At 40.6% G+C, this 14,507-nt stretch overlaps 1 protein-coding gene across 1 annotated transcript; it reads right to left on the bottom strand.

The window, feature by feature from the left end:
* Positions 1-10,345: 10,345 nt before the first annotated feature.
* Positions 10,346-14,474, bottom strand: c6h4orf33 (chromosome 6 C4orf33 homolog). Its single transcript, XM_030095035.1, has 6 exons — positions 14,338-14,474; positions 13,763-13,956; positions 12,211-12,271; positions 12,053-12,104; positions 11,773-11,972; positions 10,346-10,652 (listed from the first exon to the last, which is right to left on the bottom strand). Exons 2-6 carry the CDS (start codon positions 13,941-13,943, stop codon positions 10,553-10,555), a joined length of 594 nt encoding a protein of 197 aa, XP_029950895.1. The 5' UTR covers positions 13,944-13,956; positions 14,338-14,474; the 3' UTR covers positions 10,346-10,552.
* Positions 14,475-14,507: the final 33 nt, after the last annotated feature.

Below are 14,507 nucleotides of genomic sequence, written 5' to 3'. Positions count from 1 at the left end.
TTTTGTGCTTATTAAGGGTATTACACATAAAATAATTATTCTAAGTAATATTGTGAAGACATTCTCTTTTGTAGTTCATTCTCCTTCTTTTTCCTTTTTTTAAGAATACCCATGACTTTCATAACATCTCCATTTGCCCAGATTGTGCTGTGTTCATTTGGAGCGCAGGGTCTGTTTCATCAGCTGTGCTGTCTTAGGTTCACCCAGGAGACAAAAAATGTGCCAACCTGCCCAACATAGCTCCAGCATACAGACGGCTGTGTAGTTATTAAGAAGTAGGGGAGCACTTTCCTTCCACACCGCAATGCACAAAACGGTACTACACTTGCCGGAACGTGGTACAACACATTTGGGACCACCTTGACTATCACTTTATGCCCCAGATACAGTTGAGGGTTACAGTGCGAGAGGCTTTAAAGGTTCAACATTTGGTTTCAGCATTCGTGCACCTGTCTCCAGTCCGTGAAAGGTCAGCACTGTTAGGGCGGCTTGAAGCACTCAGCATAAATTTGAGAGGGCATCTGAATTCAAACACAAGAACGAAAGCGGAGCATAACAATCTGCACAGATTCACTTTGCCCACCTTGAGCATTCGAGATGCTGGTGGGCAGAATTTCATGACATTTAGACAGAGCCAGGGCCTCCTGGGGTGTTTTTTTTTTATCTCCTGAAATATGTGGAAATAAAAGCTGCATATTATAAACAGAGTGGTGTCAACTCCCAAAAATCAAAGAAAATGTAAACCCACTTGGTTTTACTTTTCCACAGCTTCAGTAGCTCTCAGTTGTTAGCCACATCCATCCACCCATCCAATGACACAAGTTGAACGTCTTCTCTCTCGTTTGCCGTTGACTTCATTTTGAAGCAAACTTACAGAACAATGTTGACATCAAGATTTGGTATATTTAGAATTTTTAGGAGTCATTTACCACAGGTTTGTTTGCTGGTCCAACGTGAAAATACACACTGGTGTTCAGCTCATTGAGTAATCCTCCAAACAGACTGATTAAAAACAGCTCTGATATTGTAAGAAATTATTCGAGGACTGAGCAGCTGCAACACATCCCCAGTTTGTTGGAGTTCGCTGTGTCTCCGCCTCGGAGGATTTCCGTGCTCACATGCGGCTGCAGGCACAGTTCACAAATCATTCAGCAGCACAGATTACAATTTAATGTTTTAGAATCCTGTTTGGTTGCTGTTTCAAGAACACTGCTATTGTTTGTTGGGATCCGAGCAGCATCTGGATATTCTTCAAATGAATGATATCCTGGTGGGTAAAGGGGGTAATTAGGCCATCGTAGTGGAGCCATCAGTTCCAAACATGCTCTGTTGCTCTGATTGATCTGTTTAATGATAGCAGCAGAATTAACTGAGTCAGTGGAGATGAATGTCAGCACGCTGATCATCTGGCAGCTTCAAACCATTGATTTGTCCCTTATCTTGGCTAATAAGACGCTGCTAGAGGAGAACAGGGAAGCTGTCGTTATTCAGACCGAAGCAGCTTTGATCAGAGAACCAGTCGGTAAACGATCAAACCCAGAACAGTTTAATCATCCAACATGATTAGCATTAGGATCATATACTTTTCTTATGTGTGGATTAAATGATTGAATTACCGTGTCTGTTGATTTGCTGTTCCTTTAGGGAAAATCTCAGGTTTCTGATTTAGTGACCATCAAAATGGAATGAACTTACTTGTAAATGAAATAAATTTACTTGTGGACAAAAAGGAAATTGAACTGACAATCTTAAGATTGAGAGATGACACAACCACAGCCACCCCTTCTGATGCAAAATACAGTGAAACATCAAGAAAAACTTCTCCCATAGATGTTGCATGATGCATGTTTTTATGAATTCACCCTGACAGCGTGGCTTTGAGGCTTATTTGCCAGAAATCTACATTGTCTAACAGTGGATATCTGATGGAGCTACAACTCTCAGATCTGGCCTTTGTAAATATTTTGCCATGATTACAGTGCATTCATAAATCCAGGGAGTTGGTAATTTACCAGTTGGAAAATTCCCACCTCTGATTTGGAATTATTACATGACAACAAAAGTTATCCAACAAGTCGGCCCTGTACAAATCTGCAGATTAACAACTGACAGCATTGGCATTACAAGGATGAAATTATGTTTGTATAAGACTCGTTGATGGTGTGTGGACAGTTTTTTGCCTGATGTCAAGTGGAATGGGCTCCAACTCCAAGTGATCCTACCTTGGATATTTATCAAAGAAGGATTGGTGGAAAGATAGACAGCTCAATTCATGGTAAAGATACAGTTCAGTGTGATTTATATAGCACCATCTCAAAGCAATTTCATATGAGTGAGAGTGGAAGACAGCTGAAAGGAAAAACCTTTTAACCAGGAAGAAAACCTCAACTTGATCCAAACTCAGGCAACGTCCACATGACAATGATTGACTGGAAATAGGATGGATGTATGTTTTCATTTCAGAGAAGACGATCGGCATACACATAGAAATGCAAGAAAGGTGAAAACTATATCAATTTTTTGTCTGGCCACTAGTTGGTGCTGTGCTTTTTGTGTTACAATCCCCCCTTGAGCCTGTATTTCCTTGTCAGTATCTGGATTATGAATGGAAACGTGTTTCCACATACGTAGATGACGCTGTAGTAAACATTCACTCTAATATAGAAGCGCTGTCAAGTTAAAAAACAGCGCAGACATTGTGGAATCGGCCGCTGATGCTAATGTCAAAGTTTCCTTGAGCAAGACACTGAACTCCAAACAGCCCAGAAAAATAAAACACAATGAAAGTTTAGCACTTTCACTTGAAATCGTATAAATGAGGTTTCTTGTAACTGCAGTGCAGCGTCATGTTTAATAATGGTTCATTTTTACACTGTGTAACAATTTATTCATGTCAATACGAAAATGTTGATGGACAGAAGTGGGAGTAGTTGTGGGTTTATAGATGTGCGTGGGGACTTGGTATGGATTTTGACACTTGTGCTTGATCATTTAGTTTTTGAAATGTCCTGATCTTTTCATTCAGTCTGTCTCCTTGACGTCATTCATTCTTTCACAACGCGTAGAGAAGTGCTAAATGAAGAAAGTTCAATATTCCTACCATTACTTTGCTGCCTTTTCTTCACCTTCATGTGTTTGAAGTGTTCTGTTTACATTCATGAACACAGACTTGAGCAATTTCATGCTTTGTCAATAACAGGGCAATCCTTTCTGCCATTCAGGTGCAGTCGATCAGTGTTTCTTCCAGTTAAGAATAAGTGGAGTCCTTGGCCTTCACGCATGTAGAATAACCATCCACTGATCACTCCTTGGTGCACTTGGAGATGGACTTGCACAGTGAATGTAAAGTCTGAGAATAAGAGGAAAAACCAGAAAGGGCATATAATTTACTTGGAGGAAAATGTAAGCGTTCATAAAGCTGAAAACAGTGCAGTCAGGAGTCGTTGCTGGTTGAAATGCTGAAAGAAGGAGAGGTGACAGATGAAAATACAGTGTGTGAAGGCTTCACACTCCACCCTTCGTTTTGCATTTGAAGACATTCGCTGAAATTATACACTTCAGCTCCTTCCCGTGTGCTGTGTTCCCTTTTCATAGGTGAGGCACGGATGTTGAATTGATGGGATGCATTGACAGACTTCTCAGCGTTTTATCTGCTCATAATGCAGCATTGGCAGCCATGACACCTAACCCAGATAAATACTGTAATTATCAGCTCTGCCTCTCACGGCTCACCCGTCTGCCGATCGTCTGTCGTATCCATCATGTCTGCACGGCCACACATACCGACACGCGCGCGCACACACACAAGCGTGCACAAGTGCACATTGTTTTGCTGTGTCAAATCAGTATCCATCATGGCGAGTCAAAGTGAGATTCAGTGCAGCACCCTAACAGGGTAACCGCACTGTGGGCGAGTCCATATTAAATTGTCTACTGAAGTGGGCCAGATTGTGTTAGGCCAGTCTATCCATTCATCTGCGCTAATGCTTTTTTCTGCCTCCATCTATTTTATGAAGTGAAGGGGGACCGGAGAGAGGAGGACAGGGCCCAGGAGAAGAACAGAGGTGAAGAGGAGAAAAAAAAATGAAGGAGGAAAAAATGTAAGAGTTGAAAGAGAACGGGGTAACGGAGCCGCCGAACTAACGGAGATGTGAACGGATGGATAATGGTACGAAGGGAGGAATCTACAAAATATGCTGTAAATGGGAGAAATGCATGGTCGTACTGTGTCATCTCCTGATGTAATTATGTTTTCTTGGCTCACTATATGCGATTAACTGCACAGTTATTTGAACATGTGTCAGTGTTTTAAATGAGCGAGCCCACAGATTCCTCCGCTAAGGCAACACGACCAAACAAGCTCTAATGGAATGAAACGGCGTGCCATGTACGGCACATAGCAGCAGCTCTGCTAACAAGGCTCTGCCGTAATGAGCTCGAGGAGGTGAAAACACACATGCACGAGTGGACACGCAAACACACACATTTGCAGTGCTATCTTTGTAAGGTCTTCCCACTAATGCGAAGCTTTTCTTACTTTACCCAGTTAGAAACTCAGATCCCAGCTGAATTGTAACCTATCATCCGGGTTGTAGAGCTGACCCTTCAATTGTCGTGCCTTCTCAGCTTTTGGCTGACAAACAGAGAGAAATACGAAAACACTCATAAGCACATTTGTGGTGCCATTTGTGCAGCCTTAATAATAAATTATTGTATCATTGACACCTACGCTCTGGCTGAAATCCTAACTTTTTTCTAATTTTAAGTCTTAAAACCATTTTTAAGTATGTGCGGATCAGATTTGGGGATCTAGACTTTAACCTGCAGAGTAGATCGAACCCCATGACTGTAGGGCGCTTTCCCTTTTCTTGACCCAAAAAGTAAATTAAGACTACACACCCACACCTGTTACACGTCCACACACACACACGTTAGTCAAGCTGTCTTTGTGGATCCTACTCATATATGTAACCCTCCCACCCTAACCTCAAGCTTTTTTTCCCCTTTTAACTAACTTTAACCTAAAAACCGCATCTTAAAAACAAAAGAGGTGTGAATCTGTGCAGGTCACGACACACTGGGCTCCAGACAAGTGGGGCCTGCTTATTGAATAAACTATTTGGAAATTTATTCTGAAAATGAAATCTTAAGCTTTAAATAAATGTAAATCAGAGAGACACATTACATATTTCGCCCCTTAAGGATCTCTCAAATGGAGTGTGCACTTTTTTTTTTTTTTTTTTTAAGTCATTAATAATCATTAAATACAAATACATGCATACACACACTGGCCATGCTGTCTTTATTAAAGAACCATTAAAACGATGCATTCCCAACTTCACTTCAGCTATAAAACTACATTTTTGTCCTTAAATACATGTAAGTCAACATGTTTAGATCAGAGCCCACAAGTGTGGTTGGTCCAGTGTTTCTGGGCTCCACAAATGGGGAAATACATGATGATACACACACACACACCATCAGCATGCGCTCATTTCTCCATGACCACTTTTAAGTATTTGTTGCTACGGCAACAGTGTGATTTATTTCCCAATTAAGAGTTAGTGAACTTGCCCGCTTACCACCAGTAATATGAAGCTGCACATAAATTACCTTCAAGCGTAATGCGGTCTATTTGCTATTAAAAACAAAGAAGTATCACCGCCTCGCATCTCTCAGACAAGCAAACTTCTGCACTGAGAGTTTAGTTCCATCCGAGTTTACTGCGCGGGAACAGATATTCTCAAATAATTGTGTGCAGCATCTAATTGACGATTAATGGGGTTGCGTTAAAAAGGATGGAATTCTTGGGGCGTCATGTTCAATACCGCCGTTTTCATCCATCTCGCTTAAAATGAAGATAAACAATGTGCAAATGGATGAGAGAGTCAGGAAGCAGGTGGGAATGTAATGGAATCAATTAGGCAAACACCCGTGATTTATACTCTGTGTTGATAACAAAGAAAGCTTAATTTGGTTTATTTTGCCTTCTTACTGATATCATTTGTTTCTAATGTTTATGCAGTGATAACATATGTATCTCACTCCCTCTTGTGACAAATAAATTGAGCGCGGAAGCTCTTTTTTGTGTTTTTTTTTTCTTTTTTTGTTTTTCTCTCCCATGCGCTCTGGCGGGATGTGTTCAGTGTGTATGTGAGCGGATGAAGCAGAAGTAACTCTGAAATATTAACACGGGCTATGAAATGTTAATGCACGTATTAGCGCCGTTTCATAAACATGAAGGCGAAGTCTGTGTATTTGCTGGAGGAAGATTTTAATCTGTGTGTAATACGTCTTTCCTGTCTACACGAGCAACTCTTTGCATGTGTGAATATGCAAGACAAATCCAAGAGCGGAAACAACTGCAAATAGTAGTTTAGGAGTCTTGTGTAATGAAAGCCTCTGTGTCGGTCTCCCTCTCCTCTTCCTGTCCCGCTCTCTGGCTCGCTGCAGTCTTCTGGAGGAGCGGACCTGTCTGGCCCTCATTAATGTCCCCGGCAGTCCCCTCTGCAGCTTCAGCTGCAATTAGCACTCATGTCATCACACAGTCTCTCACACACACACACACACACACACACATTTTAGGTCCAGATCCTTTCTCTCGTGCCCACCCTTCCCGTCCTTTCCCCCTGCAGCTCTCTCAATAATGATAAGCTTGTCGGACAATAATTAGACAGAGCTAATATGCACTCAGCTGGTCCAGGAAATGCCCCGCTCCCTCCCAGAAGGGCTTCATTCGAGGACTTGAATGGCCTTTCTGTGTGATTTCCCCGCTTTATTTGAGGCAAAGGTGATATACAAAGTCATCCCATAAAATGCACATTAAAACAAACTAACAACAACAGGAGTCCAAATATAATTGAAGAAAATTGTGCTGCAGGAGAGGGACAGTGTTTTCTTATAATGTAACAGTGTGTGTGAGAGAGAGAGTACAACAGTCAATGAATTTATATGTTTCTGAAGGAATCAGATGTTAAGTTCAGTAATTCACTTATCAAAAAATAAAATTCACTCACTGAATCAACTAACCAGCTGACAAAAATAACAGAAAAGTTTTTGCTGTTCATTTAGCTCTCCTCTTTAAGGTCTGATGCCTCATGTTTTACTCATTAACTCATCATTAATACAGATTTATTTGTTATAAAGGCCAATTAATTATATTTATTAACATTCTCAGTTCTTTACACGTCTTCCAAACTAATAACTGTATTTGAAAAAGCAAATAAATATGATTTTTAAAGTAGCTACACAAATGTTAGTACGTTTAAAAGAATTATGGCAGTTTCTGCTTTCTCATGATCCAAGAAAAATGGGAACACAATCTGCCAAAATAGAAAGTATTGCTGTCAGGAATAGGTCAGTACTATTTCAAAAAATTCTATTTGGAGCACTGATTATAGTGACTCATGATAGGCTCAGTTTTTGCAAATAAGAAAATAAATTGGTGGTTTTCAGTAGTTTTTTGTTCCTGAAAATAAGCATGCAGCTTGTTTGTTTTATACTTTAGAATGTTTTTTTTTAACTATACATGACCTAAAGTAGAATCTAAACTAACTTGAAAAAAAAATGCAAAAGGGGGAAACGCTAAATATCCTTCAATAAAACTTGAAGGGTTAAATGTTCTTTCTCTGTTTCGGGTTAACGAGCAGCTTCACACAATAACGTTTCGAGCGAAAAATGTTTGATTTTAGCATTTTCCAACAGTAATAGCAATAAATGGAGCTCCTGCAGAGTCCTCAACACAGTGCATTATCTTTCTTCGCGACAGGTTTAACATTGGCTGCTGTGGAAAATAAATTGGGGCTACGGTCGTCTCTAGTTTGGGCCTTGAATGGTACTTTAGTGAAGAGGTAAGATAAAGTCATGAGCGCTGATCGGAGTTTCCTGTCCTTTGTGCAGCGCGGCGTGCTGGAAGCAGCCATGAAGGATTGTGTTGTGTAAAGTGTTGATAAGTTCTGTCACCTCACATTATCTGATGATGTTTTTGGCTTCGGCTTGGAAAGGCCGCGGATCGTCCCGGTATCTTATTAGCCTCGGTATGAATCTTTCATTTGGGCCTCTAATCACAGAGTCTCTGAAACTCGGCTCAGTCATTACACTTTTCACTTTTACACTCTCTCGCTCTTTTCATGTTTTTATTCCCGCCGTTCTATTTTTCATCACAACTTTATCCTCGTTCATACCCTCAAACACTCTTTAAACTTGAGGAAACGAGACCTTCGTCTCTTCGATGTTTGAAAAAAAAAAAAGAAAAAAAAGAAAGTAGGTCCGGGGTGATCACCTGAAAGTTTCTGACACAGAGAATGAGCCGTAAGCTGCTGTTGAATGTTTTAAAGCAGGCTGGTCTGATTTTTTTTTTTCTTTTTTAAAATGTCCGAGGGGGATAAGACGGCTCTTGTGTCTGGTTGTCTGCCAGGGCTTTGGAGGCAGAAGAGAGGGAGCTACCTTTTCTACTCTCCCCTCTCATCTCTTCACGCTAATTAGAGAGAAGCAGGTTTAAATCTTGGTGGGGACACACATCCTGAGCCTGCTCACAGGTGTGTGTGTGTGTGTGTGTGTGTGTGTGTGTGTGTGTGTGTGTGTGTGTGTGTGTGTGTGTGTGTGCACTCTCTTCATCAAAGCTTCCCTTTCTGTGTCCAAAAACATATTTTCAGGTCACTGTTTTATTTGCAGGGGACATGCTGGTGAGGAATACAGTGCGACAACTCCTTCCGTGTGTGTGTGTGTGTGTGTGTGTGTGTGTGAAGGCACCGCAGAGCGTGATGAGGAGGGGGCTTAAGGAGCGGGCTCTCCAGGTCTGATCACTGCACCCGTTTCAAAGGCGAGGATGCCAATTAAAACCGATCGGGCTCAATACGGGTTTTTGGGCTGAAACAGCCAAGAGCAACACACCAACATGGAAATCAATCAGCCCCCCGTTTCCTCGTGGAGAGGAGCAAGCGAAACTCGAAACTGAGGAAAAATGCAAGTTCTGCAACAAAATGCAGTCATTGGGACAAAAGGGAGGAAAACCACGAGGAGATACACACACTACAAGCTGTCGGTGATTTCGGGTGATGGACCAAATAACGGATCCGAAATTAGTGATGGGCCCATAACTCAAGTATTGATCAATCATGCAAGCACTGTAAATACACGCCATCTGTCATAACAGTCGACATGGAGGGAGAGCTGTTTGTCGTCATGTTACCTGTCAACCGTCACGGAGATCCCGATCACTGACCCATGAAACCTCAGGACATCGGGAGAAGATTCAGCCGGAAGATCCAGATTACCTACATATAACCTCAGTAGAAATCCAGAATCAGGACCAAGCTGAAGTTCATCCAGTCATCCATCACAGCGGCTGAGCCTTCAGCTGATGTCCGCAGTTCAGAGAGACACGAGACACCTGAGACAACTTTATCTGCAAGGGAAACTCAAAATCTGCAGTACAAAATACATCTGTGGGCCTTTTTGTCGCAGAGCTGCTTTTTAAGCTTATCAATATAAATATGGAAGACAATCCAAACCGTTTCAATTCAGCCAATCAGCATCTGTTTCAAGAAATCTGGCATCAAATCATGGATGCAGACGTCCGCGCAGAACAAGTTAAAGACATCACCAAGACTGCATTAAGATGGTTTGTCCAGATACAGAGTTCTCTGGATGTTCGACTGGCGACGTTGCTGAAAGAGGAACCTGGCTTCAGTCAGGCCTTTTTGGTTGGAGTTTGCATGTTATTCCTCCCTTTTTTATTTTCTTTCTGCCCATGTGCTGAAGTGAAAGAATAGATTCAGAAAGAGATGATAAATGGCATTTTGGGATGAATATATAAATACACATCCAATATTTTCAAATGTATTTATTCATTTTTATGATCACGTGCAAAATATAAACAACATATCACTAATGTATACTCATTTAGTACACAAATAATTCATGATGTACAGCATATGTAAGATTCTCCAAATATGTATTGCAGTGTGTTTTGTGGGATGCTGTTGCTGCTGTCAGGTTGGGTGGCACAAAGCCTTATGGGATGCCATTTCCCAGAATGTGTGTGCTTCCCTGCGTTTGCCTTATTTCATTGATTTTCCTCTCTCAGGACCACGCAACCTTAAGCTTGACAAAACAGATGATGGACGAATAAACACAATAAGTCATGATCAGTCAGCTCAACATTACCTGCACGCCTGCAGGTATCGTCCTTTAATTGACTGAATGAAATCACATCCATCGCATTTCACACACGGTAAAGGAAATATCTGAGCTTGCTTCATCACTGCTTCTTCCAAAGATATTCTGGTTTATAGCTGTAGATTTTGTTTATATAGTGTATTTCAACTGCTTTTAAGTGTTTTACACTGATGGACACACACACACACACACACACACACACACACACACACACACGCACACACACACACACACACAGACCAGTGGTGTGTCTCTTGAGCTCTAAGGAATGTATGTATCCAACATCTTCCCATTATCTGTGTGTTTTCCCTGATACGTGTGTGTGTGTGTGTGTGTGTGTGTGTGTATGTGTGACAGAGAAGAAAAAGTGAGTTCAGGGCTGCTTCCTCTTCCACAGAGCCGACTCTGGCTGGACCCACTCCTCCCCCATGATGCTCTGCAGACGGAAATTCTGGAAATACTCCAGACGGTGACTAAGAGACGGAAAGAAAAGTAACCGACAAATCTTTACATGAAGCTTCAACAGTGTGCAAGATTCTCAAGACATAAAAAATGTACAACTTCTTTCATTGAGTGAAATTTGTACCAGATTTTAGCGATGAAACCCATTTCCTTGACCTGGATTTGTCTCATCTATGCTGTCTTATCTTTGCTGGTGAACTACTGTTTGTCTTTTGTTTCATGTTCATTAAGTTGGTCAAATTATTCAAGAACAGAGAAAGAAAGACAATAAAACCTGCAGAAAGCTTTGATTTACAGCCTCCATGATTCACTGCTCCTGTGTATGCACACCACGGCCGTGGCAAACACTTCTTCTGCACGTGCTGCAAAGGCAGCGTACAGATTACAGTAGAATACAAAAGTTTGGTTGAATATCTAAGCTCCGCCCCCAGACATTGTGATGCATTGCTGCATATTTAGGCGCTGCACAAGACTAATCACTGTTTGCAATGGACAATCACCTCCATGGACCCCTCTTCACCGGGTCTTCATCAGTGTTGGCATGCACCATGTGCACGTGTTTTCTCCAGGTACTCAGCTCTAAACACTTCTTTGAGCTCATTTGGAAACTCTAATCACTCTTATAGATCTGAATGTGATTAAGTATGACTGCCTGGCTCTCTGTGATAGTTGGATAAAGCACCATCGAACGTTAATTGCATAGAAAGTCCAAGTTAGGTGTAGGCTTGTTCTTTCTTTTGTCATTTACAGATATTTTTCAAGTCGTAACATTAAATAAATTGAAGGCTGGCTACAAACACTGAGAAAAAATAAAGAGGCACTCCACTGATTTCAGATGAGCTTTCATTCACTAATGCAGTGCTGGGCAAACAAATGCTCTTATAAAATGTTTTTTTTTTTTTTGGCTTCGGAGGAAAGTCTCGTAAATCAAATTATATGATGTTAAAAATAAACCCCACAATGTCATTAGAGTGGTCCTGGTTTACATGCAAAGTCTGCATCGTGAAAAGTGTACAGTGTGGGAACGACACAGGGTTTTTAACCCTTCACTGTCCGGGATTTATTCCCATTCATGTAAAGTCGAGCTTATCTTGTTTTTGACAGACGTATAGTCGTCTTGAGGAGTCTTACAAGTTGGGAGCTTGGCCTGGCGCGACCTCCTCCTTGGGGATGGGGTAGAGAGCCTCGTAGGTGCGCCTCTCTCCGGAGCCGTGGATGGCGTACGAGTTCATCTTGTTGACGTTGGGAGGGAAGTACGACCAGGGGATCAGAGCCTCGCCTGTCCACTTGTCCCCTTCGATCCTGGAAGTAAAAACCATCGGGAGCAGTTGCTGTAGGAAGAGAGAAGAAAAATGTGAGAAGCTTGAAAACTTTTCCTCATGAACAAATTAAGTCTTCACTGTGAACCTACCATGAAGGCGTGGCGAACTCCCGATAGTAATAAAACCAGGTGCTGTCCATGTCTGACAGAAAAAACCCGAAAATGTCTTAATTTTGTGAATCTCTTACAACATTTGATTAAAACTAAACATGAAAACAAAGAAAGACAAAATCTGAGCTTGTGCTTACGGACAAACTTCCACCTCCAGGTAATTTTCTGTGGTACTATCAAGAAAGAAGGACTCCACGACTGATGAGAAAAGAATTAACACAGATAATATATTAATAAATTACTTTAAAACTGGTATTAACCTCATCGACACCTGTTTGATTAAAAAAAATGTCATAATCAAATTATCTGACTCATTTATTTTAAGTTACAATTTAAAAAAAAGTAAAAAAGATGCAAAAAGTTTCAGTTGCGGTAACGTGACCAGTTCAACCTCACGGCGTTCTCATTATCCACCTCCATCTCAATGCGGCTGCTTTCCAAGCTGTGAAGTAACATTAATGAGGACAAATGCACGGCGCTCATTAACCGGAAGTCCTATGTAGTTCAGGTCAATTAGAAGGAATTGTTATTACTAGACCTCATTACCAGGTTTAATTGCTGTGTCACGATAATAATGATGATGCACTTATAATGTAATGATCTCATAAACAGAGCTAATTCCATCGCTTCTTTAACCACTGATTATATCACTTTATTTCTTTTAAAATGCAAAAACAAAAAAAGGCATCAAACAAACTAATTTACTCAAAACAACAGCAGATATTATAATATTAGAAATAAAAGTACCGTAAAAGTAACTGCAACCTATTACCAAAGGTCATAAATGGGACCTTTGACCAGTTTTAAAAGTTTAATTTGAATTATTAGTCAGGGCTTTGTGAGAGAAATTAATGTTTTTCTTTGGTTAGGTTTAGAAAATATAACTTTCTTTAAGAAAAATGAAACAAAATGAAGAATAAACTTATTTTTAAGTTGTGTATTATAAAGAAAGATTTGCAATGGTTTTTACAGGGACGAGATATAAAAATATCGGGTATGGAAGGGTTTATGGTAATTTTATTTACAGTAAATGCTTCACAGAACACAGAATTTAATAAATGTAAAAAAAGAACTTTACTTGAATCATAAGTTTAAAAAAAAATGCCAATATGTGTATTTACAAGTACACCATATTTAAAATCAAACTTAAATTGTGTTTTTCAATACAATTTAATATAAAGATGGAGTTAAGAGACTATAAGAACAACGCTGAAGTCTATGTTGAGAAGGACTTGAAAGACTGATTACAAGTACATTTTTATTTTGGAGGAGCTTGATCACTGTCTTATGGCTGCTCCTCCACATCCTACAATAGGATCGGTCAGTTCAAGGAGAAAAAAATGGTATTAAACTGCAACATGTTTAGCTTAATGCTGCGTAAAGAAACAGTTGTATTATGCATCTTTTTTGAAACAGAGCATATAGACAATACATGTTTATTCAGTTCTGGTTGGAAAATGAAATAATATGCTGGCTATTGATCTCTGGGATGACAAGACGTCTTTACTTACACTTTAATCATCTTTAAACTTATGCTTCAAGTGTTTTAAAGCTTACACTTTTCACTTCAAAATGTGCGGCTGTGTCACACTAATGTGTTGCTTTCTGAACAGTCATATAACAAATATTCACTGTGGTTTATGGTTTAATAAGTGAAGCTCTTTTGTGGCTCCAGCTCTTCTCGCCCACCTTCATAGTCCCAGAGTCCAGGGAAAGCATGGCCGGCAGGTCCGGGAGGAGCTGCTGGATCGTTGAAGAATGGGCCAGACACCTTCATGGTCAGTCCTGTTTGCCCGTCAGAGAAGGTGATCTTGATCGGATCATGATCCACAGGACTGCTGTCCCAGGTGGACTGGATGGAAAACTCCATCTGCTTGAAGGGACTGGAAGACAGAGTCAGTGGGACAAAGACAGACTGCAAATACAGTAAATAGTGCAGACTCACTGAAACTGACAGCACATCAGAAGTGTTAGAAACTGCAGTCCACTAACTTGTCAGTGTCTGACTGCAGCACAAGTGTCATGCATTCAATGCAGTGTTTTAGTGAGCTCCTTGTGAGCTTTTCATATACCATACCCTGTTTGACCAGATCAGCAGTTTCTTATGAAATTAGGTTAATGCCAAATGCAGTAACAAAGGCTGTAAAATTAAAAACTTTATAAATGAATCTGAGAACAGACATTCAGGATTCCATGTGATCTGATGAAAAGATGAAGTGAACTTTCCTGCAGATGTTTTGTGGCAATTTGAAAAAAGAACTTACCTGATAAATGTTCACAAACTGTTTTTGCATACGCTTCATTCACTTTCTGACAGATCAGACAGAACTGGCGTAAAGAAATAAGAACAATAACAACATAAAGCTTCACTTCTCTATTTCCTCGTTTCAATGACGCTAGGAACCTTTGTTCCGTGTAGTGCCGGAGCGATTTG

This window comes from Salarias fasciatus, chromosome 6 (genome assembly GCF_902148845.1).
Source record: "Salarias fasciatus chromosome 6, fSalaFa1.1, whole genome shotgun sequence".
In the NCBI taxonomy this organism is placed as follows: Eukaryota; Metazoa; Chordata; class Actinopteri; order Blenniiformes; family Blenniidae; genus Salarias; species Salarias fasciatus.
This window is presented reverse-complemented; position numbering and strand designations above follow the sequence as displayed.

What these genes read in the sequence shown, in the direction of transcription:
- c6h4orf33 (XM_030095035.1), bottom strand. Translation starts at nt 13,943, where the DNA reads ATGGAGTTTTCCATCCAGTCCACCTGGGACAGCAGTCCTGTGGATCAT. An exon ending in GAGTTCGCCACGCCTTCATG is followed by an intron (nt 11,973 to 12,052) that starts GTAGGTTCACAG and finishes CTCTTCCTACAG; the next exon opens with CAACTGCTCCCGATGGTTTT. An exon ending in CCAGGCCAAGCTCCCAACTT is followed by an intron (nt 10,653 to 11,772) that starts GTAAGACTCCTC and finishes TCCGTCTCTTAG; the next exon opens with TCACCGTCTGGAGTATTTCC.